General features: G+C 39.1%; 1 protein-coding gene across 1 annotated transcript in view; it reads right to left on the bottom strand.

Moving 5' to 3' along the window:
* Nucleotides 1-289: 289 nt before the first annotated feature.
* cftr (CF transmembrane conductance regulator) overlaps nucleotides 290-27996 on the bottom strand; it is a 41525-nt gene continuing 13818 nt past the window's right edge. Inside the window, exons 9-27 of the mRNA XM_086299593.1 lie at nucleotides 27566-27658; nucleotides 24537-24713; nucleotides 23877-24068; nucleotides 19248-19342; nucleotides 18511-18597; nucleotides 17290-18046; nucleotides 17012-17143; nucleotides 16896-16933; nucleotides 15349-15635; nucleotides 15089-15168; nucleotides 14526-14676; nucleotides 12503-12730; nucleotides 10694-10794; nucleotides 7786-8019; nucleotides 6092-6247; nucleotides 5744-5833; nucleotides 5227-5399; nucleotides 3815-3920; nucleotides 290-3420 (exon numbers count right to left, since the gene is read on the bottom strand). Coding sequence (XP_086155719.1) covers nucleotides 3205-3420; nucleotides 3815-3920; nucleotides 5227-5399; nucleotides 5744-5833; nucleotides 6092-6247; nucleotides 7786-8019; nucleotides 10694-10794; nucleotides 12503-12730; nucleotides 14526-14676; nucleotides 15089-15168; nucleotides 15349-15635; nucleotides 16896-16933; nucleotides 17012-17143; nucleotides 17290-18046; nucleotides 18511-18597; nucleotides 19248-19342; nucleotides 23877-24068; nucleotides 24537-24713; nucleotides 27566-27658 — 3393 coding nt within the window. The 3' untranslated portion in view covers nucleotides 290-3204. The remainder of the gene's footprint in view (nucleotides 3421-3814; nucleotides 3921-5226; nucleotides 5400-5743; nucleotides 5834-6091; nucleotides 6248-7785; nucleotides 8020-10693; nucleotides 10795-12502; nucleotides 12731-14525; nucleotides 14677-15088; nucleotides 15169-15348; nucleotides 15636-16895; nucleotides 16934-17011; nucleotides 17144-17289; nucleotides 18047-18510; nucleotides 18598-19247; nucleotides 19343-23876; nucleotides 24069-24536; nucleotides 24714-27565; nucleotides 27659-27996) is intronic.

Below are 27996 nucleotides of genomic sequence, written 5' to 3'. Positions count from 1 at the left end.
CCAATTAAAAGAATGTGAACGGGAGAAGGAGGCAAGGTCCACTGAACTGTGAATTACACAGAGCCACCATAGTAAGGTCTAAGCATTGAAAATGACCCATAGCTCGTTTCCTTTAAATTATATGGGTGTAATGATTGGATATATATACAGCTTTACATTTGGTGTTTTTTTAAAGGATGTAATGAATATGTCAGTCACTATAAGATCCAAAAATGAAAATGTTTTCCATACAAACATCTGAGAAAAAGAACACGACCACATCTGAATTCTCAAAATCAGTTTTACTGGAAATATAGTTGATTGACAAATACATTTATACATTTCTGGACATCTCTGCCCATTTCCTATGAGTAAGAAACAGTTTTGTTCTTAATTTACAATGTTAAAAAAAAATGTCAGTTAACATATTGAGGCATTTCTTCAAGGTACCTTCATTTACTGCAGCGGTGCTTTACAAAATTATAATTCAAAATACAATGAATGTTAGAAAAGTCTAGAGCGAAGAACTGAGAAATCGTGAGAATTGATAAACAAAGAAAACCAACATGCTTTGCAATTGTACAGCAGTAGCTCTTAAAAAGTTTCTCTCACATTTCTTTTTATTTTATTTTATTTTTTTTACTTTGGACAAATTACCAGCTTCTCTCCATAAATCATAAAACAATAGCGGCTGAGAAATTAAAGATAATTGTTTTCAAATGTCATTATTCTACTTTTCATTGAGGATTTGACATGAAAGTGCAGATTTTTTAATTGTGTGACTGTTTCCGTGCTGTGAAAGCTGGTGAGTACCTCAGGGTGTCTCTAAAGTGCATACGCATAGAAAAATAAGGGTATCAGAGTCATCACAAACTATTAGCGTCAGCCAACAGCGTCACTGTTTTGTGGACATCAGTTAAGTTACTTAAGGGTCAGACTGACTGACTATAGACAGAAGGAATTTGGGACTATTTGCTTTATTTAAAAGAAAAATCCAAAAAGACACACAAAGCCACTGCAGAAGTCTCATTTAATGAGCTGCTGTTATTGCTCTTGATCTCCTAGTTTGGCACATACAGCCACAATAAATAAAAAGTAAAAGCCAACGAGCACGTCATTAAAATCAATCCTTTGCACCAGACACCTTGACATTTTTCCAGACTTGTGCGTCTTGAGCCGTTCCTAGGCAGGTTTTACAGTGTGATAGGATGCTTTGTCTTTCTTGGGGAGGCTATGAGGTGGCCTGGAGGCTTCAGCCCAGCACCAACATGCTGGTCGAGGATACATCAGTATGCCTTTGGAGCGCCTGTGTGAGTGCTGCTAAATCTCAGAGCAGTTCTAACAGCAGCTTCACCACATAAATGAGGAACTTATAATGAATTATAGTATGGTTATAATTTGATTCTTCAAAACTATTGAATAACATTTGCTAATATCAACAGTTATGTTCAATTTGACTTGTTCAAATTATTCCAGTCTGGTGTGGAGTGTATTGTCTCACTCTTGCTAACTGCTTGGCTATCGGGATGCCTGCTATACAAGTAAAAATATAAATAGTGGGATTTGAATGGCTGCCTTTGGGGACTGTGTAGGGTGTGCATGAAGACTCCTGCTTGATACTGATACATTTTGGTAAAACAGAAGAACATCTGTTCTTGTGATTGTTCTTATTTTTTAACGGTTCCATATGCCAAGAATAGAGAACAAAGTATGTGGCCTTATTGTTTTCCTGTTTGCTCACAATGCTCAGTTACATGCTCCACACTCATTCAAAATGCATCTAAAAAGTCAGGCTTCTACAGTGGCTGTTATTAGACGTTCAGTCTGAGGTGCTCCAGTGAAAATGAGCTGGCTGTTAGCCAAAATGCTTTTCAAAAAAAACAAACAAAAAACTGCAACTGAAACCAATAAAAATCCTGTTTAAACAACAAATCATGCAAAAAGACAAGTATGGATTTCTTTCCCTTTTTTCAAAGCAAGTGCAGAAGAGCACATCTGTGAGAACCATCTGAACTCAATGAGCTCATGTACTGTTTGTTCATCACTGAAACCTGCCGGAGCTCTTTAATGAGCTAAATAACAGTGTCCACTTAGTCAGACTGAACCCGGACTCTGGTGCATGCTATGATGTGCTTTGTTTACATGTCAGCTCTTTGTAAGTCATACGATTCTTCCTCTATTTAGCTGGTCCCTTTCCATACTCTTCTTTATCTTCCATGCAGTGTGCTTGTGAAGCCTTTCATTCACACACGCACGCACACACACACACACACACACACACACACACTGATTTTCCTTTAATTTAGTGGCAGAATTCACCATTGCACACATTTTCTTTAAAAAAAACAAACAAAAAAATAATACTCCTAAACTTGCATTTGTGTTATTCTAATGTTTGAGACACCTGCAATTAGAAGTTTTGCATCTGTACTCTCATCCTTCATATTTTGCACTGTGCACACTCAGTCATGTTCAGGCAACTTTTAAACATGCCTATTCTGAGGTGGGAGCGACACAGTGGTACAGTGGTTAACACATCACCTCACCTCCTTGCTGGCTTCTCTTTTTGTGTTGAGCATGTTCTTTGGGTTCCTCAGCATCTTCCAGTTCTTTCCCACAGTCCAAAGACATTCGTGTTAGGTTAGCTCATGACTTTACTGGTTTTAGATGTGAGTGTGTGGTTCACTGTCTCTGTGTTAGCCTTGTGATGGAGTAATAACTTGTCCAGAGTGGCAGGTTTTACTCTGCTTTGTGATACAGCACTTTGTGACTGCTTCTTTGTGAAAAGCTCTCTGTAATAAACTTTACTTACTTATTATTGCTTATCCTGCCTTTTGCCCTATGTTGGGATCGGCTCCAGTCACACCTTTGGTAAAAGGTTAATAAAATAGTAGGTAGCTGGACTGTTTAAGTAATTTAGGACATAGCTCTTTTTTTAATGTGTGCAAAGCTTCATAATCCTGGTTTTACTTTGTGACAGTGAAGTGGATCTCAGCAGCTATGTTTGGCTATGAAAAATGTGGCTTCAATTTCTGTAAGACACAATTCACTATTCTCCTAAGAGTGGGTAAAATAATATGCCTGAGTTGTCCAAACTGATTCAGATTCTGTCATTATGGCCTCGTCAATCTTGCTTCAGAAATGAACCCCAAATCATTGGTCTTCAAACAGCTGTTTGTTTGTCCCTGCAGGTGTGTATGCGCATGTGTGTTTGCAGCTGGCCAGTTAGAGTCTCGTGTCATGGACTTCATCTTCTGCTTCCTCTGGCAGTGAGGAGATCTTGGCGGTCTGTGGCGTCGGCCTCTTGTTGGAGTTAAGGCGGTGAAGCGTTGGGAAGAGGCGGAGCCGATCGGCTGTGCTCATGGCCTGTTTGAGGTGACTCTTCTCATTCATGAGCTTCTGAATGGAGTCGTATGTTTTCATGGAGCTGCCTTCAATCATCTGAACAGGAGGGAGAGAGGAAGGAGAGGCAGCTTCATTTTGTTGTTCATCAAAATGTTCTTTTTTTTCTGTAAAATATGCCAACTCACCAGAAATGTAAAAACAAATTGCCGCATTTATATATATTTGTTTTATTTTGAAAACTCACGTATGGAAAAAGTAGTTTATGTGCAGGGTTATTATTCTGCAGATAATAATTCTTGTCCCCTGTAAGGAAGTTTTGACCTTCCCATTAAGGCAACACGATTTGTTAGCATTGCAAACAACCCAGCACTTTCAAGACCCGCAGCATGAGGGAGTGTTGATAGATGATCTTACAGTGCTCTACTCGAGTTTCATAAACTTCGACAAACGTATGAGAGCAACTCAGAAATAAACTTAGACCAGAACTTACCAGGAATGACTGACAGTCCGTCAGTGGATCCACCCTGTGTTCTGACATGATGACGGTGCAGCCTGAAAACGCCTGTTTCAGTGTCTTCCTCAGGACCTTCAGTGTTCTGTTCACACACACACACACACACACACACACACACACACACACACACACACACACACACACACACACACACACACACATTACTGTTATCAAAGGCTTTTCCTTCACTGCTATTGCATTAGTTTAACCTCAGGCAAATTCTGCAGAGCATTAAGCTAGACGGTTTATTATAAGCTTCATTTACTACCATGACCCCCCCTTCTCCACCATCCTGCACATATGGTTACACACACACATACATTAGGCTTAAATTACTGTAAGCAATCTGGATTGTCACCATATGCAGTGACAGGAACACCACACATGCTGGATTTGCATGACTGCCGTTGCAATGTGACTTCACCTTACTGCTTGGCTTTAACAGGGAGAACGCCACAAACAATATACAAACTCTTTCAGGAGGCAGCTGTGTTTAAGCATGTGTTAGCAAAGGAACTTCATAGACAAAACATTTTTTATTCACTTCTAATGAAAGCTACTTGTCGCCGCTCCTTTGTCACATGGGGTCATACCTTTGGGCAATACCTTTGAGCTAACTTTAGCTATTTCATTTTTTTTTTTATTGTTGTGATTTTGATATGTTTGTCTGGAACAGGTCTCTCTTGTAAATCAGACACTGAGTCTCTATTTGTTTAAGCGGAATAAAGAAAATCCAGCCGTGAGCTTGTAATGCTATTTTTTCCTTGGATTCTACTGAAGTAGCCTTGAATCAGTCACAGTTCTTCTGGGTCTTTGTGTAGCTACTCAGTTCATCGACTGACTGAAACAAGCCTCCTTCACCTCCTTCTCCTTTAAGCCAACTTTCTTCTGATTGGTGGCCCCTAACAAATAAAAAGTCTGAATAGCAGACTGGGTGGGTCATATTAAAGATATACCTTATGATTCAAATCATACAGATCTAAAAGTAGAAAAAATGCCCAAAATTCGGCATATAGAGCAGTCTGAAGCAAGAGCTTTTAGATCCAAGGGATTACTTGCATAGAGACTGATCTCATTGTTTAAATCATTGTGGACGGTTATCGCTCAGGTCATCTACCAATCAGAAGGTTAACTGTTAACTTAATCGCTTTGTGTTTGCAGCAGTTAGGAAACCCTGCACATACATAAAAGTGCTGTGTGACGGGATGAATGAGACTTGCAGTAGAAAGCACATTGAGTGCTCAATTGAGTAGAAAGGTATTATAAAAGTACCGCTGTAGTGACCATTTAACAGCACATGTAAGCCCCATATACTGGTCTAGTGATATTTTTAAATCAAATGTGATTTATATATGTTGATTATTGAGTAGACAGTGTTTAATACTCACATAGGGTCAAGGTAGGCAGATGGCTCATCCAGCAGCAGGATACGGGCTCTACTGAGGATGGAACGGGCAAGACAAACCAGCTGTTTGTGTCCATTGCACAGCACGCTGCCTCCATACTCCAGCTGAAAGTCTAGCTTGTCTGGGAACTGCTCAATCACAGACTTCAGACCCACCTGAGGGCACACAAGACAGAGTTTACTTTTACTGAAAGTCCGAAGTTCCATATTATCTTTACCTCATTTTTAGCATTTTAAAATATTAGTGTAAACTTCATGACATCAATGTTGAAATGGTGGTAAAACTGCATGGCAGTAATTTTACCAACATCACTGTCCTATGCAGACAGTACAATAATTCCATATTTATTCCTAGCATGAGGGGAAAGCTCAAAGAGGGCATGTAAGATTGTGTCTAACTCCAAAACATGAGCTTTATTATCTCTAATTGAATCAAAACAAGGCTGCTTTATCAATCATAACTAAATTACGAAACAAAGAAAACACCGCCTCCTCCTCACCTCCTCAGCCACCTTCCACAGTTCTGTGTCGCTGTAATTTCCATGTGGGTCCAGGTTCATCCGGAAAGTTCCAGTCAGGATAAAGACTTTCTGTTCAAGAAAGACCAGAGACTTAAACAGTTAACTCTCAATAGACTGGATTAAAAAGATATCTTGTAACATCCAAGAATAATGACTTAAGTTTCAAAACATTAAGTCATTTTCCTTGTAAAACAGAGAGGGGGCCTAGCAAAAAACAGTTTGGGAACCACTGGCTTAGACCGTTTTTAGACCCAGATAAGCAGTAGATGCTGGGGTAACTGTCTGAAACTGCATCAAATATCAGAAGTTAATCACTCATAGATATACCTGTGGCACCACACCGAAGGCCTTCCTCCATGTTTGCAATGAGACAGAGTTCCAGGAAACACCATCGATAGAAATGTCTCCTTCTGTGGAGGTGAGACGCAGCAGAGCAGACAGCAGGGTGCTCTTCCCTGAACCTGTTCGACCCAGCAGACCAACCTGCACACAGTCATAACATTTTCATGGTAAATGCTCATATCCAGCTTTTTCTGTTATGTAATACAATTAATGAACCCGTTCAACATGCCCTCATGTTGAACGGGTTCATTGACCTTGTGTCTGAATGCTCATCCTTTTAATTGTAATATAGATGACAGCACTTTTTCATTTGCATGGCTACTGTGTCAGTTTACTTGTGCCCTGCAATAAGACATATAAGCATTTACCGTTTCTCTTTAGTTTAGCTGGCGTCGTACTAACATCAGTTTCTTCAGAAGCACCACTAAAAGCTGTTCGCACCTTACAAAAAGGGATCTATTGTTGTTACTTGAATTTTTGTTATCCTTCTCTCCATTACTCCATTTAATTGAAATTTTAATTTGAAATAGTTAATAATAATTTGAAACACTGAAATAGCTCCCTCCATCTATGAGCTACACAAAAGGGCTGATGTTTCTTTTGATGGAGCTGTTTTTAAATCTTTGGAGGGGAAGAGTTTGTGGTCTAGATGGTCTAAAAGTCCTCTCTTCTTTCTTCCTTGTGCAGCAACAATTAGCACATTTGTCGCGAAGCTATTGAGCGTCTAATGGCACGAAACCATAGTGCAGATATTTACTGTGCTCTGATTCATTATGACAAAGTCATACTGACTATAATTACTGCCAAAACCAATGGTGGAGAGCAGAGGTGCGAGTGGTCAGATATTGCATGTCTTCTCTTTTCTACAGAAAGCTAATTCAAAATCATAAGCCACTTTAATTTTAAGCATGTGTCATAATGCCATCATGCCGTGATGTCATGACCGACACTCACTCAGGGCCGTGCTTACTTAGTCATTAGTAGATTGTTATGTCTGTGTTATTGTTTGGCCAGGTTCAAGCCTTATTGTAGCTCTAGAGAGAAATAACATTTTGCTCATTTGAAAATGAATAAATGAGCACAAAAATTTGATTCCCTGCCCAGATTCTTCTAATTTGCAACTTGAAGCTATACGCACAGTTCTTGGCCACTTAGGGAGGAAAGGAAAAAGCTATAAACAGAACTGTGATATTATCACTTTTTGTCAGTTTGTTAGCCAACAGTTGCCTATCTGTATGCACAGAGCAACACTTCCACTTGGAATAGTGTTTCCAGTTCAGTCCACATACACTTTTCTGAAGTCTGTTTTAATCTCTGTCTTAGCTCATAATTTTGTCTCCTGGTTTGGTTCAGAAAAATACTGAAAAGAGGTTAACAGAACTCCAACAAACCCATTTAGCATAGCAATTAGATTCAGTGTTAATATAAAAAAATGTTTGCACAACATTAGCTGAAAACAACAACCAGAAATGTGTTCACGTGTAACCATCCCTGTGACACATTCCTGTGGCTGGCTAGTATATTGTTCACAACCTTTCTGTGACCTAACTATGGCACTTGAATTGCTTTATCGCTTGGGGGGAATTATTCTTTTGTTTGGTAAACCTAATTAGGCAGAGGTACCATGCTTTCTCCTGCCAGGTTCCACAGGCAGTCTCTACCAATCACTAAGGACTTACGCTTTGTCCCCCCTCCACAGAGAAGGAGATATTGTTGAGGATGGCACGCCCAGCCTCTGTGTATTTCACTGTGAGGCCCCGGACGTCCAGCTGGCCACAGTTAGGCCAGCAGTCACGTGCATGGGGGTTGTCGATGACGATATCAAGGCCTCTGCCACCTCCTTTAGGTTTCCCCAACCGAGGATCTTCTGATGGTAGGTCGATGAATTTGAATACCCGATTCACTGAACGCATCTAAGAAGAAGAGAGATACAGAATTTTTCTTTCAATTTGTTTCAGTTGTTTTTATATAGCACCAAATCACAACAACAGTTACCTCATACTGCTTTATATTGTAAGGTAAAGACCGTACAATAATAGAGAAAACAGAGAAAACCCCAACAATCATATGAACCTCTATGAGCAAGCCCTCTGGCGACAGTGGGAAGGAAAAACTCCCTTTTAACAGGAAGAAACCTCCAGCAGAACCAGGCTCAGGGAGGGGCCATCTGTTACAATGGGTTGGGGTTTAGGGGAAGAAGACAGGGCAAAGACTTGCTGTAGAAGAGAGCCAGAGATTAATAATAACTAATGATTTATGGTGTGTAGTGAAAATAGTGAGAAGAGAGAGTTGAAAAAAATGTGAGTGAACAAGAGCATCACGAGAAGCCTGGCTACAGTGCTGAAGAGAAGCCAAGGGTTGTTCTTATTTCCTTCAATCAGTGATGAATAGTAAGATGTTGTAGCTTTGTGGAGAGCTTTTTTATAAAGCAGCAAAAAAAAAAATTCAAGGCTAAATGAAGATCTTCTAAATAGTGAGATGCCATTTTCCCTCCAGGCTATGAGTTATCTGCTTGCTCATGTTTGGGAGTTTTACCAGAGTCAAGTACTGATTTGAGGCTTTTTTTGTCAGAGGAGCCACAATATCCACAAAAAAGTCATACCTGATGAAGATAGAAAACGATTAACAAGAACATCAGTTCATGCAGCTGCTCTGCACTGTGTTTGCACATGGCATTGAAGAAGATAATACTGGAGGAATGATAGCCTTAAAATTAACAGCATTTTCTGAAAGACATCTACTGTGACGAAATGTATTCCCCAGTGCCGTGTAAGTCATTATTGTAATTGTAATGTTATTATTATATGAAATGACCAGACAAAAGAGGGTTTTGGTGAATACTTAAGTGTTCAGTTTCTTTGCCGTGTCAAAACAAGATCCAGCGTGTGATTAAAGTCATGGGTGGGTTCTTTTATATTTTGAGAGACACCAGTTGAGTCTACAATTAGATTAAATATTCTGTTGATGTTTTCAATATCTACATGTTAAAATCACCCACAATAATGATTTTATCTGAACTGAACACCAAATCAGAAAAAGAGTCAAAAAAATCAGATTGTCTCTGAAGAACTCTATTGACAATAGATAACCATTGTCTGGTTACCTATTGTCCACCAGGTGGATAATAGATAAGTAATAAAAATGGCTTTTGAGTCTTTTGGAAGATTGCTGCCCCGCCCCCCTCATGTAAAAAGTAAAAAAAAAAGAGGGATGCTTCCTTACATCCCATTTCCTTATCTTAGCTGTAGAGAAGTTGACATTCTACAGATAAACTTTTTTCTTAAAATGCAATGAAAATGTGCTTATCAGAAGTTACTTTAATGGCTATTTTAGTATCACTGAAAATATAATTCAGAGGCAGTCACACACACAAACACAATTCATACTGGACTGAACAGATCTAACTTATCCCAAACACAAATCTCTACCACCATATTGAGAGCCTGTGTCCATACTGAACAGAATGTCCTACACTGTGATAAGCTCTGTAAGATTCACTAACAACAATGTGGGAGAAAAAAAACTGATGGATGGGCACAAAGTTAAGTCTTAAAAAAGAGCAAATGAAAGTAAAGTACAGGCAGTTCAGCCTGCTCTTTCTCTCTTTGATCTTAAACCCTGCAGTATCCTTCAATATTGGTAAGCCATGCTAAGTCAACAAAGTGCTGTTACAGAGAACAAAAATGGCCATTGCCATCTTTAATCTGCTGCTGACTGCCTTTTTGATGGTGTAAACAAACTGACATATAGTATAAGGAGCCACAACTATTAACCACCATACCCATCTGAGATGTGCTTTTCCCTATTTGAGTATGAAGCATCTTGGGTGAGGAAAAACCCCACTTCACTAAGAATGCAGTGTCACCATCTAGTGTCTCACTAACCTACAAGCTGTGAATTTATTGGCCAATTGCTTTTATCTCAACAACGAGATCTAAACCTCTTACAAACAGTAGCTACAGGTCACCATTGACTGAAAGGCATCTTGTTGAAGAAAATGAGGCACAGTGTGTCTGAGCTGGAGAAGTTATATTTTGCAAAGGTGGGATTCAGTTCCCAAAGGGAAAAGTGCATAAAGCATGCTATTGTAACAGCAGTCATCGTTTTAGTACCAAAAGAATAGCAATAGTGCCCATGAGACATGTTATACTGTAAGACAAAGACCACGCAAAATGTAGATACTACAGAATTCTAACCTTCCAACAATGTATATTGAGCAAGAACTTGACAACAGTGAGGGAAATCTTCCTATTAACAGAAGTAAACCAGCTGGGATGAAGAGAAGTGGAAGAAGGAAAATACTAACATAGAGAAACATCCAAGTTTTTTTCCATAGGTGTGGTGAACCAGAAGTCAGTACCATCAATAGTGAAATAGACTAACAGTAAAACCTTTGTTTGCAGGTTTATTTAACAAAACCTTCTTAGGTGTGTGCATCTGCCTGAATTCAACAACTTATAACTGGCCATTGACTGTTTGGTATATATTGACAATAGCTTTGTTTGTGTGTGTGTGTGTGTGTGTGTGTGTGTGTGTGTGTGTGTGTGTGTGTGTGTGTGTGTGTGTGTGTGTGTGTGCATGACATACCATCCCATCTACAGCGATGCTGGTGATGACAGCCCACTGGAAGATCCCACAGATAAGCATAGCCAGGGCCACAATAATGCCAATCTCTCCTGGTTTGTCCCCTGTACAAAAACATGCATGGGCACACACACACACACACACACACACACACACACGCATCAGTAGTGTCCAATCAAAACTGCTCTCTCTGATGTCAGACCCACATTCAGGTATTAGAGCGCTGCTACTGGGTCCATTGGAAACTAATGAGCTGTGTAATGACCCATTAATGTGCTCTCAATATAAACTGATCCTATGACGCAACAACCCATGGGTTTGTGTGTGTATACCTGCATTCCAATTCACCAAGAAAACACTTGCCTCCTTTTTGTACAAGACATTTTATCCTTGGGCATTTGAGCAGTTCTGATGACTTTTCACAGGCAAACTGTTCCCTTCTTATCATCATCTAACTCTACACACTGCAAACTACAGATAATACTGGGGTTTTGTCCTTGTTAGGCTCAGCAGGCGTATCAAAGTGCTTACTAACCAACATGTGGGAATTTTCAAAATGTTCTTGCAACACAATTCAATTTCTAATCATCATTTAATCACAATAATTATTCTCATATTCTGTAATGTCTCCATTGCAAACTGACTTTATGATCTCTTGTCATTTGGTTGTTCAAATGCACCAGCTCCTTTGATTATAATCATCTAAAGAAATCAACTGGCCACAATCTAATCACAAAAATATTCTCTAAAGCTTTGAGATTTGTCACTGATGAAGTCAAAGTGATTTGACACTGACTATCAGAAATGGAGAACAGGTTAATTGCCACTGTTTGTGGGCAGTCAGGTGCAAAAGATTCACTTTCATAGAGGAGATACCAAAAGAAAGACAGTCCTTTGACAACAGTGACGAGAACTGCAAAACTTCCCGGTAACTTCTGAAATGATGTTAACTGCAACTTGATTCTGGTGGTAGCCCTGCTGTGGAAAGCCGTGTGGATTTCCCAAAACACTGAAGAAGCTGCATCCATATTGTTGACTCAAGGTGAAACTACACCTCGTGTTTGATCTGAGTAGACCACAAAGGTTTAGACCAAATAAGTTCAACTTATTGTTATGGACTTATTATGAATGAAACTGAAATGTAATTTAGCATTCATTTAAATATTTTTTTCTGGCAGCTTTCAAACCAATTATTTCAAAAAAAAAAATTAAATAACATAAATACAAATAAAAAAGCTGTCAGAAAAAATGGAAATGCTGCAACAAAAATATGAACCTTGACTGGACTTTAAGATGTGAAAAAGCCAAAATATTTAAGATAAACTTTATGTATGTTGTACATCACCACAAACACAGCTTCACTAACAACACCCAAAGGCAACAAACAGCCAATCCCCTTTGAATGCAGTTCACTGACTTGCCACTTGAGGCTGGTTCCAAAAGCAGGTCAGTCCTGACAGATTCCCATGCTGAAACTCCCAAACTTTAGCCATAAAAATGCCTGCGTTTTCACACTAGTGCTGTTTTTCCCCTACTTAACAACTACTACTGGCAGGGATTTACTTTTATGTTTTTAAGTCTTACAATTTGGTGCACAGCTACCAGTTATCAGGCGCCTATGTCTTAGCTTTGCTCCTTCACAGTTTATAGATACAAATTGCTAACCAAGCTTGTTTGACTGTTATGTTGGCTCTGAACACTTTTGTCTAAATATTGACACTTCAAAATGTGGAGTCCATACACATTAGTTGAGGTCATGGTGGCTCTCTCTCTTTTATATAAAGTTTATTGTCCATGTGTAGTCACACTCACTGTTGCTTCCTGTTGCGATGAAGGCAGCAGCAGTAAAGAACACGGTGAAGAGCATGTCACAGCGGAAGAGAAACCACCGCAGAACAGACAGGTAGTGGAACCAGGCGGCCGTGTGAGTGTTCAAAGCCCTGTGGAAAAGTGTCTCAAAGTAGGTCTGGCGCTCAAATGCCCGAATTGTCCATAAACCCTTTAGTGAGAGGATGAGATGGGAGAAGATCGGGGTACGAGCTGCAAGAAAAGAAAAAAGAAAAGACTTTAAAACTCTTAATGTATAAGCACTTACTTTGTAAAACAATCCCTGCATTACATATCAGATATCAGACTGACAAATAAAAAAAACTGCTAACTAAATTTCTAAAAGGTCATTTAATTTCACTACTTGGTACCTTTTAGTTAGGTAACACTTCTGAACTAGAAAACTACAATACATATAAATTCATTAAACAAGAATCAACCTGGAAAAGTTATACTTTAGCAGCAACCCCTTCTTTGCACATCTTATGTCTTTATGGTCACAATAATTTCTTCAAGATTAAAATTCAATGGCCATGTCTGACTAGTATAAACAGAGCATAATTTCCACTGTAATTTGTCCCTGTGAATCCAGTGGGTAAAACACCAGGATGGGCTTGGAGGAAATCCCAGCTCAGCTCATTTCTCTGACCCCAGTGAGCTCTCAGCAGCTCCGGAAACATCTCAGCGTCATCACTGAAACACATATTCAGTGACAGAATCGAGGGCACAGCAGAGAGGCCCAAAAAACAGAGCGGCAACATCGTCAGCAGCTTCCTCATCCTCTGACTGTACAAACCTCCTTTCTTCTGCTCTGTCGGCCTTTAGCAACAGTGCAGTTCTTCAACTTATGACCACTAAACTAAAATGAATTTATATGTATCGTGTTGTATTGTAAGTCTCAATATTAGATACTAATTGTAAATATTTTAAACCCATTACATTTCTATTACATAGAAGTTTTGAAAGTGACCTTTACTTAAGTGCACTTAATGAGGTTGTTGATGACACAATATCTACTGTTCATGTGTGCATTAAACTGAAGCTAAAGATGGACAGCCGCCACTAGCAACACAGTACATGATGAAAATGTACTGTACTGTAATATGAAGACAACAAACAGATTTCTCTGTTACATTTATTACAAGCATCTGACTTTGAGAAAAAGTGTAGTAAATAAAGACAGACTCCTGTAGATTTGACCTCTGTAAGCCCCACGAGACTGTAATGATTATAAATGATTAAAATTACACTGCTTTGAAAATCTTCACTAATATAAACACTTTCATTATTCAGCAGGTAGGCTTGGTTTTTAAAGCCAAAAGCCAACAATCTTTTCTGATGTCTTGAGGAGCTCAAAGGAAAACAACCAAATATGAACGTTATCCAAGTCTCAATACTGGAAGAAAACTGTTCCTCTCTTTCTGAGACACCCTGTCCTCTGACTCAACTCTTCCTCTCTCATGTTTTCATGTTTCAGTGACTTTTGGCCCCTAAGCCATCTGCCAGCTTTGCCCACTGATTGTGGTTCCTTCTCAGAGGAAGCATCCCTTTTCCTCTGTTCTCAGTATTGGTTTTCCTATTATGTTCTCACTTTTACTGATATATGTCACTACTCACTTTCATTTCTCTACTCTTTTCTGAGCCCATTTTCCCTCCCCTCAAAAAGAAAATAAAAACTCATCTTCAGGATTAAAGTCTGCAAGAGCCAGAGCTAAAGAACAGCACCCAGACATATGCCTAATAATACATCACATACAAAGCAGTAAGAACTATTTAAATAATACCATTCTGCTTTATGAAGAAGCAACGTTTTTTTCTCATTTTTTCTAGCCTCTTTTCTTACATAGGTTATTTAGACAATTTATCTCGAAAGATATTTAAACATATTATTAAACTACAGCAAATTTCTTTCCCCCCCCCCCCTTTCTACATTTTACATTTACTGCTGGAGTCACTAAAACCTAAAACCACTGTCATCTCTAACGGCCAACAACTCTCCAATGCTCACCTTCAGCCTCCAGGACTTTGAGTTGCTGTCCAGTTCGTAGAAAGTACTTCCTGAGGAAAACATAGATAAAAGCCAATGGGAGAGCAGCAATGAAGATGTATGGCTCTATGATGGACACAGTGAAGATGGCACCGGCGACGATCAATGACACCTGGTGTTGGGAAAATATGTTAATAACAGATATGAGCAGACTTATTATTATTTGGTATTTCTGGCTTTAAAAAAAAGATGTTTTCAGTTTCCCTGTTCTTATTTTCACTGCATGTTTTCATTTTGTTTTTAATCATTTCTTTCTTTTTTATTATAATATGATTGTAAAACTTTTACAGAGGAATAAAAAACATTGTCCAATTTCTCCAGGGCAAGATTCAAAAATTTAAAGGATAAATTGAGGAAATTGAATTTTGAAATTGAATTGTCATTTATTTATTTATTCTGCTTACAATTGCACCCCATTAATCAATTTACAATGAAGAAAGAGGGAATATTTGTCGCAGTAGTTTTCAGTCACTTTTTGCAGTTCCAAAAACTCTGCATCATCATCCACAGTATTGGATAAATACCTGTATGAGGTCAAAAAGCACCAATGGCAGCATGTCATCTATGATGGCCATGTCCTTGGTGAACCTGTTCACGATCCTGGCTGAAAGAGGACAGCGAAAGTATGAAGGTGTTGTAGTAAAGGAAGATATTAATAATCAGCATTGATAATCAGATTTTGTTCTACAGGGATTCTCTACCATCATTCATTTATTTAGTGACATCATCTAGGCCATTAACCAGTAAAAATCTGTTTTACTCAAAAAGTAAAAAAGCAAAGCACCTGTTTTTATCGTGTTGAGCACAGACATGGGGGCTCTCAGCACAGAGCTAAGCATCTGTTCATGCAGTCTTTTGGACACAGTCAGTAATGTATGCACTAAAGGGAGACCCCTGAAGAATCCCAGGGCCAGAATACTGTCCGCATGGGCTACAAAGATGTAGATGATGTAATAAGCACTGGTGGGTGTCATAATAACACCGAGATGGCCAGGCGGCGACGATGCATTGGGGTGCTGCTCATCAATATAGTTGGGCGATGAAGGATTGGCGGCGTCCCTCCAGACCTCACTGTTGGATGTGAGGAATGTATAATAAATGTTACATGGAGCAATTCTTCATTATAGAATAGATTACAAAATTACCTTTTAGTGATTTCTGCATAATTGTGACCTCTAAATGTAAATTACTGATGTTAATAAACAGATATTTTTATTGCTCACTTTTGGTTACTCTCATTTACACGATTAAATAAAGCAGCAGTTAAATCAGCTCATGATAGAGAAAATTACACTTATAGTACTTTTTTTCAACTCGATTTACACGAACAGAGCGAATTCGTCGTCCCTCACTGTAACCTAAAGATGGACGGCTTTGTCTTTGTCTAGTAATTAACATGTAACAAATAAACAATTAAATAAACAAATAAACACAAAAAATAAGTACATTTAAACCTACTGTCACATTTAAAATCAGCCGCCAGTGAAAAATAAGAAAAGTGAAAAGAAATATAAGACCTAAACACAAGTTCACTTAGAGCCATTTGACATGGATTTGATCAGAGGGTGAACTTCTGATCCATGTGGATGTCTATGTGCTAGTTTTTTATTTCTTCAAGCCAACACACTACAGCGCAACAGCCATGCATGTGTCCCCTACTCGTTAGCATGTGAATGTGCACAGCGAAAGAAATCGTCCAAGGACCACCCTTATAAGCCTCGGACATCTCTGATAAATTGATTCGAAGTTCCTATTTGATGATGCTGGAAGGAATAAATGACACAATCTGCTTGTTTTGTCACCATACGTTGGGTGGCTGTAGCACAGGTGGTAGAGCAGGTCATCTTCTGACTGGTGGTTCAAACCTTGCCTGTCTGCATGCCAAATATCCTTGGGCAAGACTACTAGCCCCAGGTTCTCTCTGATGCAGCCATCAAAGTATGAATATGTGTGAATGTTAGTTAGTAACTTAAAAAACAGCATAGAAAAGAGTCCTTGTGTGAATGTGGGATGTTAAGTGCCTCAGGAGAGTAGAAAAGCACTATATAAGAATCAGTCTGTTTACTGTATACATGGGCCCCATTTGTGTAAATGTACTTTTAACCATAGTACTCAAGTTTATGATTTACAACAAATTATTTTGTCCACCTGGCTATAGATTGGGAGCCAGTGGAAAACCAGTGATTTACAGTAAGGTCTGTAAATACTATTTAAATAGTATTTAGAGTTAACATGATCAGAAAGCTCAGAGCACACTAGCTGACTATCCAAAGACAAAGAGAAGAATCATAATCATTTTCTGTTTAAGGCAACATGAAACATGGGACTTACTCAGTAATAAGAAAAATACCGAGGACAGAGCCAGCAACCTATTTGTGAAAAGAAAACAAAATGCCGTTAATTAAATTCACACAATAACACAAAAACCCCAAATCTTAGATTTTTACCTCAATGACAGAGACAATGAAGATGAAAATGAGGACGTAGACTAAGTTCCTGTTGGTGTTTACGTAGCGTAGGTAAGTGTTCCATGAGGTAGTTTCAAAGACATTTTTGTCACGTTCATCTGCAAAACATTGCTGTCAAGAAACAGGATAGATGGGTTTTAACCATGTGGCTCACTTAACAATAATTTCTTGATTTTGGTACATAGCACAGTTTGTGAAAATATTTTTACATAATCATTTTCAGAGACATAAGAGGATAATATGTTAAAAAGCCTTACCTCCATGTCTTCTTCATCCACATCTTCACTAATGTCATAAACACTGTCCTTGGACAGGCGGCGGGAGTAAATGTCCAGGTCTGATGCAAGGCTGTACTGCGGTGTGATGGAGAGCTTTTTCCTGAAAGATGACTGCATCTGCTCTCTGCGCTCTTGGCCGCGAGCACTGGTGATGAACTCCAAGACAGACTGGCGCCGCTGCCCGCTAAGGTGCTGAAACTCATCATGGTACAGGTTACTCCTCGGAAGTGCCTCCTCTATTTGTTCATCTTCAGGCACTACAGAGAATCTTCTCTCTGGGAGTTCATCAGACCTGTCTTCCACTGTTGTGTTTCCGGTTTGTTGAGAATTCCCAATGAAGGAGAACTTGCGGGCAGCTGCCAGAGGATTAAGGATGAGTGACTGCTTGCGTTTTTCAGGGTAGCCATCACCTAGAGGATGGCTTTGAGCTGGTGCATGTCGGAAGGACTGACGAATTTGCTCTGGGCCACGGAAACCAGCGGTTTCATCAACTGAAACCCTGCGAAGAGTTTCTGTGAGAATGGATCCACGCCGCTCAGCATTGACGTTGTCATAAGCCTCAAGACCAAGAAGCAGGGAGCTGAAGTCTGGACGCTTGGCCTGCAGCTCTGAGAAGGTGCCATAGAAGTAACAATCTCCATTGTGCAGCAGAAGGATTTTGTCTGCACGCTTGAGATGCTCCAACTTGCTGGTTACTACGACACGAGTCTTGGAGGCCATAAGTTTACAGATGCAGCTGTGTGTGGATAAAAATGCGCACTTTAAAAAAAAAGTCTGACAAAGAAGGGCTTATTTCTTTCTAACAAATGCAGAATAGAAATTATAATTACCAGAAACTATAAATATCGAGCTAGTGATATGGATATTTATATGAATGTGTATTTATTTATATATACACACATTATAAGAGTGTATATATAAATACATTTCACAACTCTAAAAGTTTACAAGCAATTTTGTCTGCGTTTCCAAAATGGAAGCTAACCAAAGACCATCCAAGCATAAAAGCGTTACTCTATAAAAAGAAAAAAGAAAGAAACACATTTCCTGAGAAGGTTACATTGTTATAAAGCAGTTATGACTCCCAACAGAAAAGAGCATTTTCAGAGACACCAAGTGTTAACCTTGACTTTGAGGTCAATTTTTAGCCTAATCACCCCGACCTCCTCTACATGAAAGACTCTCTGTTATCACACGCACTTTTCAAAGATCTCTTTTTCTGTAGCGATGTCCAGGTGGGTGAAAGGCGCATCCAGGAGGTAGAGGTCTGCATCTTTATACACAGCCCTGAGAGAGAAACACACATATTAGGTCACAGATAACAAGGAAGGTAAAGAAAATGTTCCAATTTGCTTTAAAAAAACAAAAAAGCAAACAAACAAAATTAGAGAAAGTATAAGATGCAGAAAGGCAAAGAAGAGAAGCTGGAATATATCAGTCACAGTGAATAGCTATGTTGATAGCAGAAGTTAAAAAAGTCAAGGAGTGGCTGCAAATTAACGTTAGCACACTAAACCAATAAATAATGCAGGGGAACATGAGAGTTTCTGGCTGATCCACAGAGATTTAAAAAAGCAATAAAGCTCGGGCTGTAAAAGCCACAGAAACCATAAAAAGCAGACAGCAACACACACATGAGTGATCTGTGATCCTGAGCAGCTTCTGATTAAGTACACTGATATTTATTCTTTTTGCTGGACACATATACTGTAGCTAGAGGGTTATTTTAATGTCCTTAATGTTTTATGATATTTCTTTTATGTAACCTGTTGCTATGGAAGTGCTACAGCGATGATGTAGAATTTACAGAAGAAACACACAAGTTGATACAAAAAAAGAACCAAAATCCTAACTAATGAGCAAAGGTAGTCTGTGCTGACAGACAAACAAGAGTGAATGAGGCCTGCTGACAGATGCTCAGGTGTGACAGAAACTACCTGGCAAGGCAGAGACGAGCTCTTTGACCACCACTGAGGGTCCCCCCTCCATCGATAAGATACGTCTTGTCTTTCTCGGGGAGCAAAGCGAAGTCCTGGAGAGGAAAACAGGGAAAGAGTGGGTATAACACATTAGACTGGCACATAAATACCTCAACTTCCTTGTTTTTATCCTCTGGATTTTTCATTTTTATGTACCGTTATCTTTACTCTTAACTCAAGATCTGTGGACCAAATTCAGCCCTTCTTAAATTTGAATCCAGTCCTTTTATTAGTTTAGGTTCTCAACAAATTTTGGCCTCCTAGATGCAGCTGTGGTCTGCACTGCAACACCACCAAACCAAAGAGACAAGTGCACAGTCACTGCACACACCTGCGAGCTTACACGCTAACCAACACAGAACGGCACAGCAGGCAATTTCAAAAGGTGGAAGACTCAGAACTTCTTTACCAAGCATCTCTTTGCAAGGTGATCTCTGTGTTCAAAGAACATCATCTGTGTTGTGATTTTGGAAAACTAGAAAATCAATTTTAACTTTTTATTCAAATGTCCTACCCAAAGTTTCGGTTGTAAATTTTAGGCCTACTACACAGGCTATATACAAGAACATAATGGAAAGATGTATTATTTACCTTTGTTATTTTTGGCATTAGTAAAAATACCCATACTCGCATTACTTGTCACTTGCTCATTAGTCACAGGCTGTTACAAAAGTGTTACAAGAAATGAAAGCCTGTGAAAAAAATGTTTCTGTCTGGCCATTGATGCCATCCACCCGGTTAAACTGTTTGACACCCTTGTTGTAAAGAGGGCAGAAAATGAAGTGGACGATCTTCTTCATAAAGAAGCTCATTGATTTCATGGAGCAGTGATGGCCTCATGCCTGCTCACTGAATGAATGGGCAACAATGAAACATGTCCAAGAATAAAGAAAAAAGAACAAATGCAGTCCTCAAAGTGATTATAGCTCATTTTCAAAGTTATCCTGTCTATATGCTCTCATGGGCATTTTCAAAAATCTAACTAAACAAAAGCACAAAGCATAGATGGCACATGAACACTGTCACGTAGACATATGGCAGCCAGTGATTATGAAACAGTTACAGCAACAGGAATGAAGTGACAGCACAAGTTTATCATCATTCAAACTTCCTACCTTTTAAATAGCTTCCTCTGTCTGGATAGGAGTGTATAAAGGACCAAGTTAACAAATTGTTTAACAGCTTTGTAAAATAAAGCAGTTAAATAGTAACAACAATAACAAAACAGAACAAAAAAAACAACAATTAGAAATAGAAAAAAGCCTCACCTTTGACTATCAAAAAACTCTTGTAGCTAAAATGGCTTTACAGTGGGAAGAAATCAAACATTTGACACATCTCCTCAAATACAAAATAAAGGCAGAGTTTTTCTATTGTGTATCAGCCACGAGATGTGACTCCGCAGTCAATAAATATGATGGTCCCACACACGGCATGAGCTTCTCGACTGATTTCAGTAAAAGTTGTAGTTTTTTATTTTATGTAGTTTATATTTTGCACATTGCTTTAGCCAAGGCTAATGTGTCACGCTAAAAGTCTAACTGATCAGTTTAGCACAGCTTGAAATGACTTTTTCAGTGAAAGAAGGAATCAGTTTTCAGTGTCTGGAGCATCAGCCTTTGTGCATTTAATTATTGTTCAGGGTCAGATCTGTCCTGCTGCTTCTGCACTGGTCCAAGACAGTTAATGTTTCCATATGGAGTAGTATAGGTATAGTATAGTATAGCAGCATATCAGAGTCTTATTTTATTAACTTCTGGCATTGCATTGAGACAACTTTCAGAAAAATGAAATTTGATGGAAGTTATTTTTGTGTGTTCTACTACCTGGTGTTCCTTCCAGCTGATGCCATGGATATATTCAACAAATCAGAAAGCAAAATCACACCAAACCTTTGAGTAATGTATGTTCAAAAACTGACACTTCTAAGTTGTGTTTGTGTGGGGTTTTTTTGTTTGTTTTTTTAAATCTCACTGCCTCAGATCCAATGCTCGTCCATCCAGCTTGTTGTGAGCTGAAAGGCTTGTATTGCATCCCAGTGACATAATGTGAGATTTCCACAGTAACAGAGGAGACATTATTCTGCTGGAGGTCCGTCACTCAACACTGAGGCTTTATGAGAGAGTACATGTGTCAGAGTTAGAGACAAGCATAGAGTTTGCAAGTATGCAAGTATTTGTGTTTGTGGGACACATAATTGGTGTAAATGTGGACTGGTGAAACCTGAGCCATCGCGATGCCCTGCAGTGGCTCCACACAGGCAGCTTAGCAGAGAGAATCAGATCACTGACTAAGAAAAGACTTAAAAAAAAAAAAAAGCTGGCAAAGATTTCACTCTGCTGAAAACAGATTTTTTTTAGTATGTAGTCACATTTTCAATCCAGTAATGCTGCCATACTTTCAGTGACTCAGCTTGTGATATGTTTACAGTAGGGTGAACAGATCTCAGCATACTAAATGTGGACAAACACATCATTTTAATTTTAATTTAAAAATAAACTGTTATCAGAGTGTCATGTAGCATGTACAGGTGAAAGCTTATTTTTATATATTGGTGATTCAATACAATAAGGAAAAAAGTTGTCTGAAATTTGTTCTTGGTCTCGTGCAATTGTTTGTTTATACTCCCATATTCTCTTTTTGTATTTTTCTTAGCTTATCTCCTTCCTATTAAGAGTTTTGGGGGTTTAGCTTGGCTGTATGCGCAGATTGGCACCATATCTAAAAATTTTAATCCAATGACGACACACATGTCACCTCACACCACACACTTCCCTCCCTGTGCGAAGCTGACAAATTACTCAAGCAAACCATTTTCTCAGAATATACTGCCATTTTCAGTTCAGTTTTACTTTTATAGTGCCTTATTTTCTTTATACTTGTGTTTATGGTACTCTCCTTCACATTTGACAAAACAAGCTTGTGATTTCTGGGAATTTGTAACTTTCCCTGATGGGTTTGGCATTAGACAAGATAATCTTCTCCTGACTATGGTTAAAAAGCCTTCACTTGATATACATTGTGTAAAAACCAGAGTTTAGAAATGTGCATGTTCAGCAGAATCAGCCAAAAATTAGGGACATTGTCTCAAGATTTGGAAAAGGGGGACAAGTAATAAAAATGCTGTGCAGTCCCACATAAAGAGGGATATCTTGTCACCTGAGTTCATTGACAGTTTACTTCTTCTCCTCTGAGAACAGCAGTCTGGTCAGTTCTTCTTATTTACCAGTAAGAAGCTATCTTAGTGGTTAAAAAGTATCAAAATATCAAGACACTGTCAAATTGTTGCTACATGCCAACAACTATTATCATCCATATTCTGAGAAAGCTCTGAATAGTATGCACCTCTGGTCAGCTTCCAGTGTGGCTGCCATTTTTAGGAAGTCCCATTATGGCCACTTGTTTGCTTGTAATTTCACTATGAACTTCAAACATGTGGCAATAGCTGGATCTGCAGCTTGACGCAGAGGTTTTAGTGCAAGAGTCCAAAGTTTTCAAGCCTGAAGGTGTAGTCACGACAGGACTATCATGACAATATCCTCACTTTGCAAACGTTTGTCACTTGATCCACAGACAGACCCGTGCTTGTGTTATGCCAAAGAGACAACTGAATGTAAAAGTGAAACTGCTGACTTCTCAGTCCATCTACATTTCCACTCAGCCATGGCCATGACCTCTGGGCAGTGGCCTAAACAATGAAACTCTCCCTTATGCTAATTCCAAACAAATAAATATTTTTAAAACAGAAATTTTCTGCTGTAATTTAAAAAAAGAAAAAAAAAAACACATTCATTTGAGCAGGTTTTTGAAAATATCTTCACCCACATGAAAACAAGCACACAAAAACACTGCAAAAAAAGAAAAAAGGAGCCAAAGCAACAGGTGGCAAAATAACCCTAACTACAAAAAATCCCAACCAATCAGAACACAAAGAACCACAACACAATGCGCAGCCTGACATTAAGAGAGGAGATAAAGGTGCTCCAAGACAAAACCTTTGTTTTCCAGAATGGAGATTTTTTTTTTCTTTTCAGTGGCTACAAACATATTTCACGTGTCAAAACACAGAGGAAAAAGCTACGTTTACCAAATTACCATAAACATGTGGGCATTCCATTTGATCTCTCCAGTCAGAATTTTTTTAAATCCCAGTTGGAATTTTTTACTGGAATGGCCTCTAAAGGTGGAAAGCCAGAGTAGCCCCACCAACTCTGATTTAATTATATAATTATCCAAGATAGCAGTAGCACACGTAGCATTGGTAATTTGTACTGCCACAGCTGTGCATTTGTAACTAACTAAATAAGCCATTAGCAGAGCACTGGCCAGGCTGTACCCATGAACTTGCTGCTTTAAAAAAACACAACAAAACTGAAAACCCGGCACTTGGGTGCACTGCTAGTAATGCATGAACTGCACATGTTACTTTGTGGTTTTTTGCAATAAGTACCAGGTTATCTGTATTCTGCATGAACAGCTACAGCCACCATGACTGAACAAGACAAATACAATTCCATGTTTGCAAAACAAAAGACACAAAGAAAAAGCAGCGAAAGAGAATGAAAGGAATGAAAGGAATAAAGGTACCTCTTCCAGCTGGCAGGCCTGAATAACAGAATTGTAGCGGTATTCATCATAGGTCAGGCCAAACAGGATGTTGTCACGAATCGTCCCTGGCATAATCCAAGAAGTCTGGGGTGAGAAGGAAATGCGACCACTGTGTCTAATTTTACCCTCTGTTGGCACCAGTTCTCCCAGAATCATCATGAGCAGGGAACTCTGAAGGAAACAGGAGAGCATGGTCACACTTTATTCTTCTTCATCTAACTGTGTTCTCAACTCAAGGAATATGGAGTGAGTCATCATGTTTCTTTCATTGCTCAAGGGAAACTGGCATTTATTGCATGTAATTATTTATGAGCCAATATTAAGCTATTATGACAGTGAAGGTTGCAAATAAACTTGCCTTATTCAATTTGTTGCATTATTGTTACATTATTCATTTACTATTGTTTCAAATGTGTGTTGCCAAGTTGCACAGTAGCTTCTTAAGGACAGATAGATTATGCACAAGAACACATCTAATACGGCTGAGGGGTGTTTCTTCCATCTCTTCTTTAATTTGCATTTATTGTCCATTAAATTAAAATTATTTACCAACATCAATATATTGACAAAAAGCAGAAAGACATATCGGTCAGACTCCAGTGACTCCCTAACCAGAATTTAATTTGACTGAAATCCTACCTTTCCTGAGCCAGTGGATCCAGCCACAGCGAGCATCTGGCCTTTGTCGAGGTGCAGGCTGATGTTTCTGAGCACAGGGGTGACATAGAGATTGGTGAAGAATAGCCCGGGGTCACCGTTCAGGTGTCCATTTGCTTTGCTCTCCTGCTGGATCTTCTCAAACAACTCACCGATACGCTGTAAAGGAGTTCATAGGCAGTTACTAAACATGATATCTGTATGTGGCAAAAGATTGTTTATCATTTACTTTCTGCATATTAAGATTTCTTAAACAATTTAATACAAAAGAGTTCATTTTCTACACTTTAAGGTGACTTTCATAATCAAACATCTCCTTTTAATGTATTATAGTGAATCATGTGACACTTTCATTTACAAGACTCTGTGTACCTGCACACGGCATGCATGTTTCTGTTTTTCATTTTGTTGATAAAACTGCTTGCTTCAAGGCTGAGTGACTGTGTCCATCATGCTGTGCTCTCAGGCAGTGACACTAGAATAAACTACTGCTTTTAAGATTAGGGTTAAAACTTTCCTTTTTGCTAAAGCATACAGTTAGGCTGGATCAGGTGACCCTGAATCCTCCCTTAGTTATGCTGCAGTAGGCATAGGCTGCTGGGGGATTCCCATGATGCATTGAGTTTTTCCTTTTCAGTCACCTTTTTCACTCACTATGTGTTAATAGACCTCTCTGCATTGAATCGCACTTGTTATTAATCTCTGTCTCTTCCACAGCATGTCTTCTATCCTGTTTTCCTTCTCTCACCCCAACTGGTCGGAGCAGATGGCTCCGCCCCTCCCTCAGCCTGGTTCTGCCGGAGGTTTCTTCCTGTTAAAAGGGAGTTTTTCCTTCCCACTGTCGCCAAAGTTCTTGCTCATAGGGGGTCATATGATTGTTGGGTTTTTCTCTGTAGGTATTATTGTAGGGTCTGCCTTACAATATAAACCACCTTGAGGAGACTGTTGTTTTGATTTGGCGCTTTATAAATAACATTGAATTGAATTACTGTGAGGAATTTGATTGTCCAAGGACAGAAGAAGACTCCCAGGGTCTCACAATGGCCTTATATCACCTCATCGGTCTTTACGTCTGTAAAGATTAATGGGCGACGCCTCTCACTGCTAGAAGAGGGGAACTCTGCTCGACTGCCTGGCTTAATCATTGACCTCTGTGACATTTTATGGGTCACCGTACCTCTAATGCCAGTTTGCGCTCTGGTTATATAGGTTTGTCTGTGTGATTCTCATTCTAATGAGGTGATGTGCACCCTGCCAGCAGTAAAGAAAGGCAACACCCATTCCATTCAACTGCGAATGGCACATTCCAGGAAGAGGTGAAAGCCGGGGGAGAATCTGATTTGATCTCATCAAGAGTTCAGAGTTGTGTTTCCAGCAAAGTTTCCAGTATAGTGACAACACCTGGATAATTAATTAGGCAAAGTGACATGGGAAAAAACCCCAGCTCGATGTTCTTTTTCTCACGGTATTGCATGGTCAATGAATCACACCTGTTAGATTAAGTTTACTGTCTGAGCTTATAGATAAGATTATACTGCTGTCTCCCAGCAATGGTGAGGAATTAACTATTACACCTGGAATTACTGTAGGGGCTGTCAAAATTTGACTTCTTCAAACATGCGATTGTCCCAATCTTGTATTAACACACAGATAAGAGTCAATGTATTACAGCTTGACTGATGATGTTTGGGACTAGTAGTGACTGTTGACATCTGACTCAGATAATGATATATTTGGATTTACCCACCTCCTTCTAAACACACACACACACACACACACACACACACACACACACACACACACACACACACACACACACACACACAGAGCAGTACATCACAAAAAGCAGAATACTGGACACCTGTACCAACATATCAATTACATTTTATTTCTAAGCCAACTAAAAAACAGATCTTTGATGTTTCTGTCCAAAACTTCTTTATACTTATCATCTTACTTATACATTCAGCTCAACCAGCCTTCCAGAGCCAGTTTCTGCCAAAGATCTCTGTTAAAAAGGAATTCTTCTTCTTTACTGTAACCAGCTGCTTTGCTCTCTAATTAAACTCAATGCATTACCCTTGCAATTAGAAAATGACTGTATATTGCTTTTGTGGGATGGTTCAAGGAGAAAGCCTTTTATGTCTGAGAAGAACACGACAGCACTGCTTCAGTTTGCAAAGTTGTGTTGAACAAACCATGAGATTGGAACAAAGTCCTTAGAACATACAGGACCAAAGTAGAGATATTTGGCCATAATGTTTTGCGCAATGCGTGGAGAAAACCAAAAATAGTATATCAGCACAAACATTCACAGAAAGTGTTAGCACAGGGGAAAGGGGTTGATTTGGGTTTAGTTTGCAGCCATGAGACCGGAGCCCCTTGCAGTCATTGAGTTGACTGTGAACTCTTCTGTATACCGAAGTGTTGCAGAGTCAAATGTCAGAACAGTAGATCAGTCCAGGTAAAGCTCTGAGTCCAAAATCTCAATGAACTGTGGCAATATTGTAAAAGAGGGTAGGCCAAAATTTCCCCAGAATGATATAAACTGACAAACCTATATAGACATATATTTTAGTACTTGGAGCTATTGTCGTTAACAGGACAATTTGGCAAACAGCAAACTGGTTTTTGCCCATTTTGTTTTTGATCTTCTTTTATTCCACCTTCTTTTCAAGGGTAAAGAATAACTGGTTTGTTGAACAGAAGTTTAACATGGCTTCACTCAACTCAAATTCCCTCCACAGTCACCAGACCTCAGTGCAACAGAGCTGTGATCAAATCATGGATGTGCAACCAGTAATGGTGAAATGGCAGGTGAGCGCATGTCATAATATACAATTTATTTATATAACATGATGACAATGATGCCATAATCCAGATACTCCTGACTGTGTGTATTATGTTACGGTTAAATGTCTCACATCAGACAAGTGTGTTGATTCTGCCTTTGCAGTAAGTAGCAGAAGCATTCACTTTCTTTTAGGCTCAACAAATGGACGTAAACAGACCTCATCCCAGGATGCGGACACATTGACCAACTCCAGTTCTGAGGTGGTGAGGTTATACTCCAGTCCACTGTATTCTTCCTTCATCAGGAAATCCTGAAGAGAAAAAAATACATTTAAATTATAAAATGCATTTAACTTATACAGAGTTTTTCTGTTATAGGCGTATAAAGACTGAAAAATTCTGGATTCATTATGCTGATGATTGTTAGCAAAGTTATTGTCACGGTACTGGGCCATGAGGCCCAGGGTTTAACTTCTAATGCATATTTTTGTATCCACATGTGTAGTTTAACGCATCTAGTTGTTTTCTAGTTTACAGTTTAGTCCTTGGTTTCTTAGTCCCTTTTGTCATCTCTCCCTGGTCCGTGTGTCTAGCTGTCATGTTTCATGTCTCTGGTTAGGTTAAGTTCATGTTCTATCTCCATGTCTAT

Source organism: Aulonocara sp. 'chitande type north' Nkhata Bay, linkage group LG7 (genome assembly GCF_057382095.1).
Source record: "Aulonocara sp. 'chitande type north' Nkhata Bay isolate Kocher_YH1m ecotype deep benthic linkage group LG7, A_spYH_male_GT1.1, whole genome shotgun sequence".
In the NCBI taxonomy this organism is placed as follows: Eukaryota; Metazoa; Chordata; class Actinopteri; order Cichliformes; family Cichlidae; genus Aulonocara; species Aulonocara sp. 'chitande type north' Nkhata Bay.
Note: the sequence above shows the minus strand (reverse complement) of the source record. Positions and strands in the feature narration are given on the sequence as shown.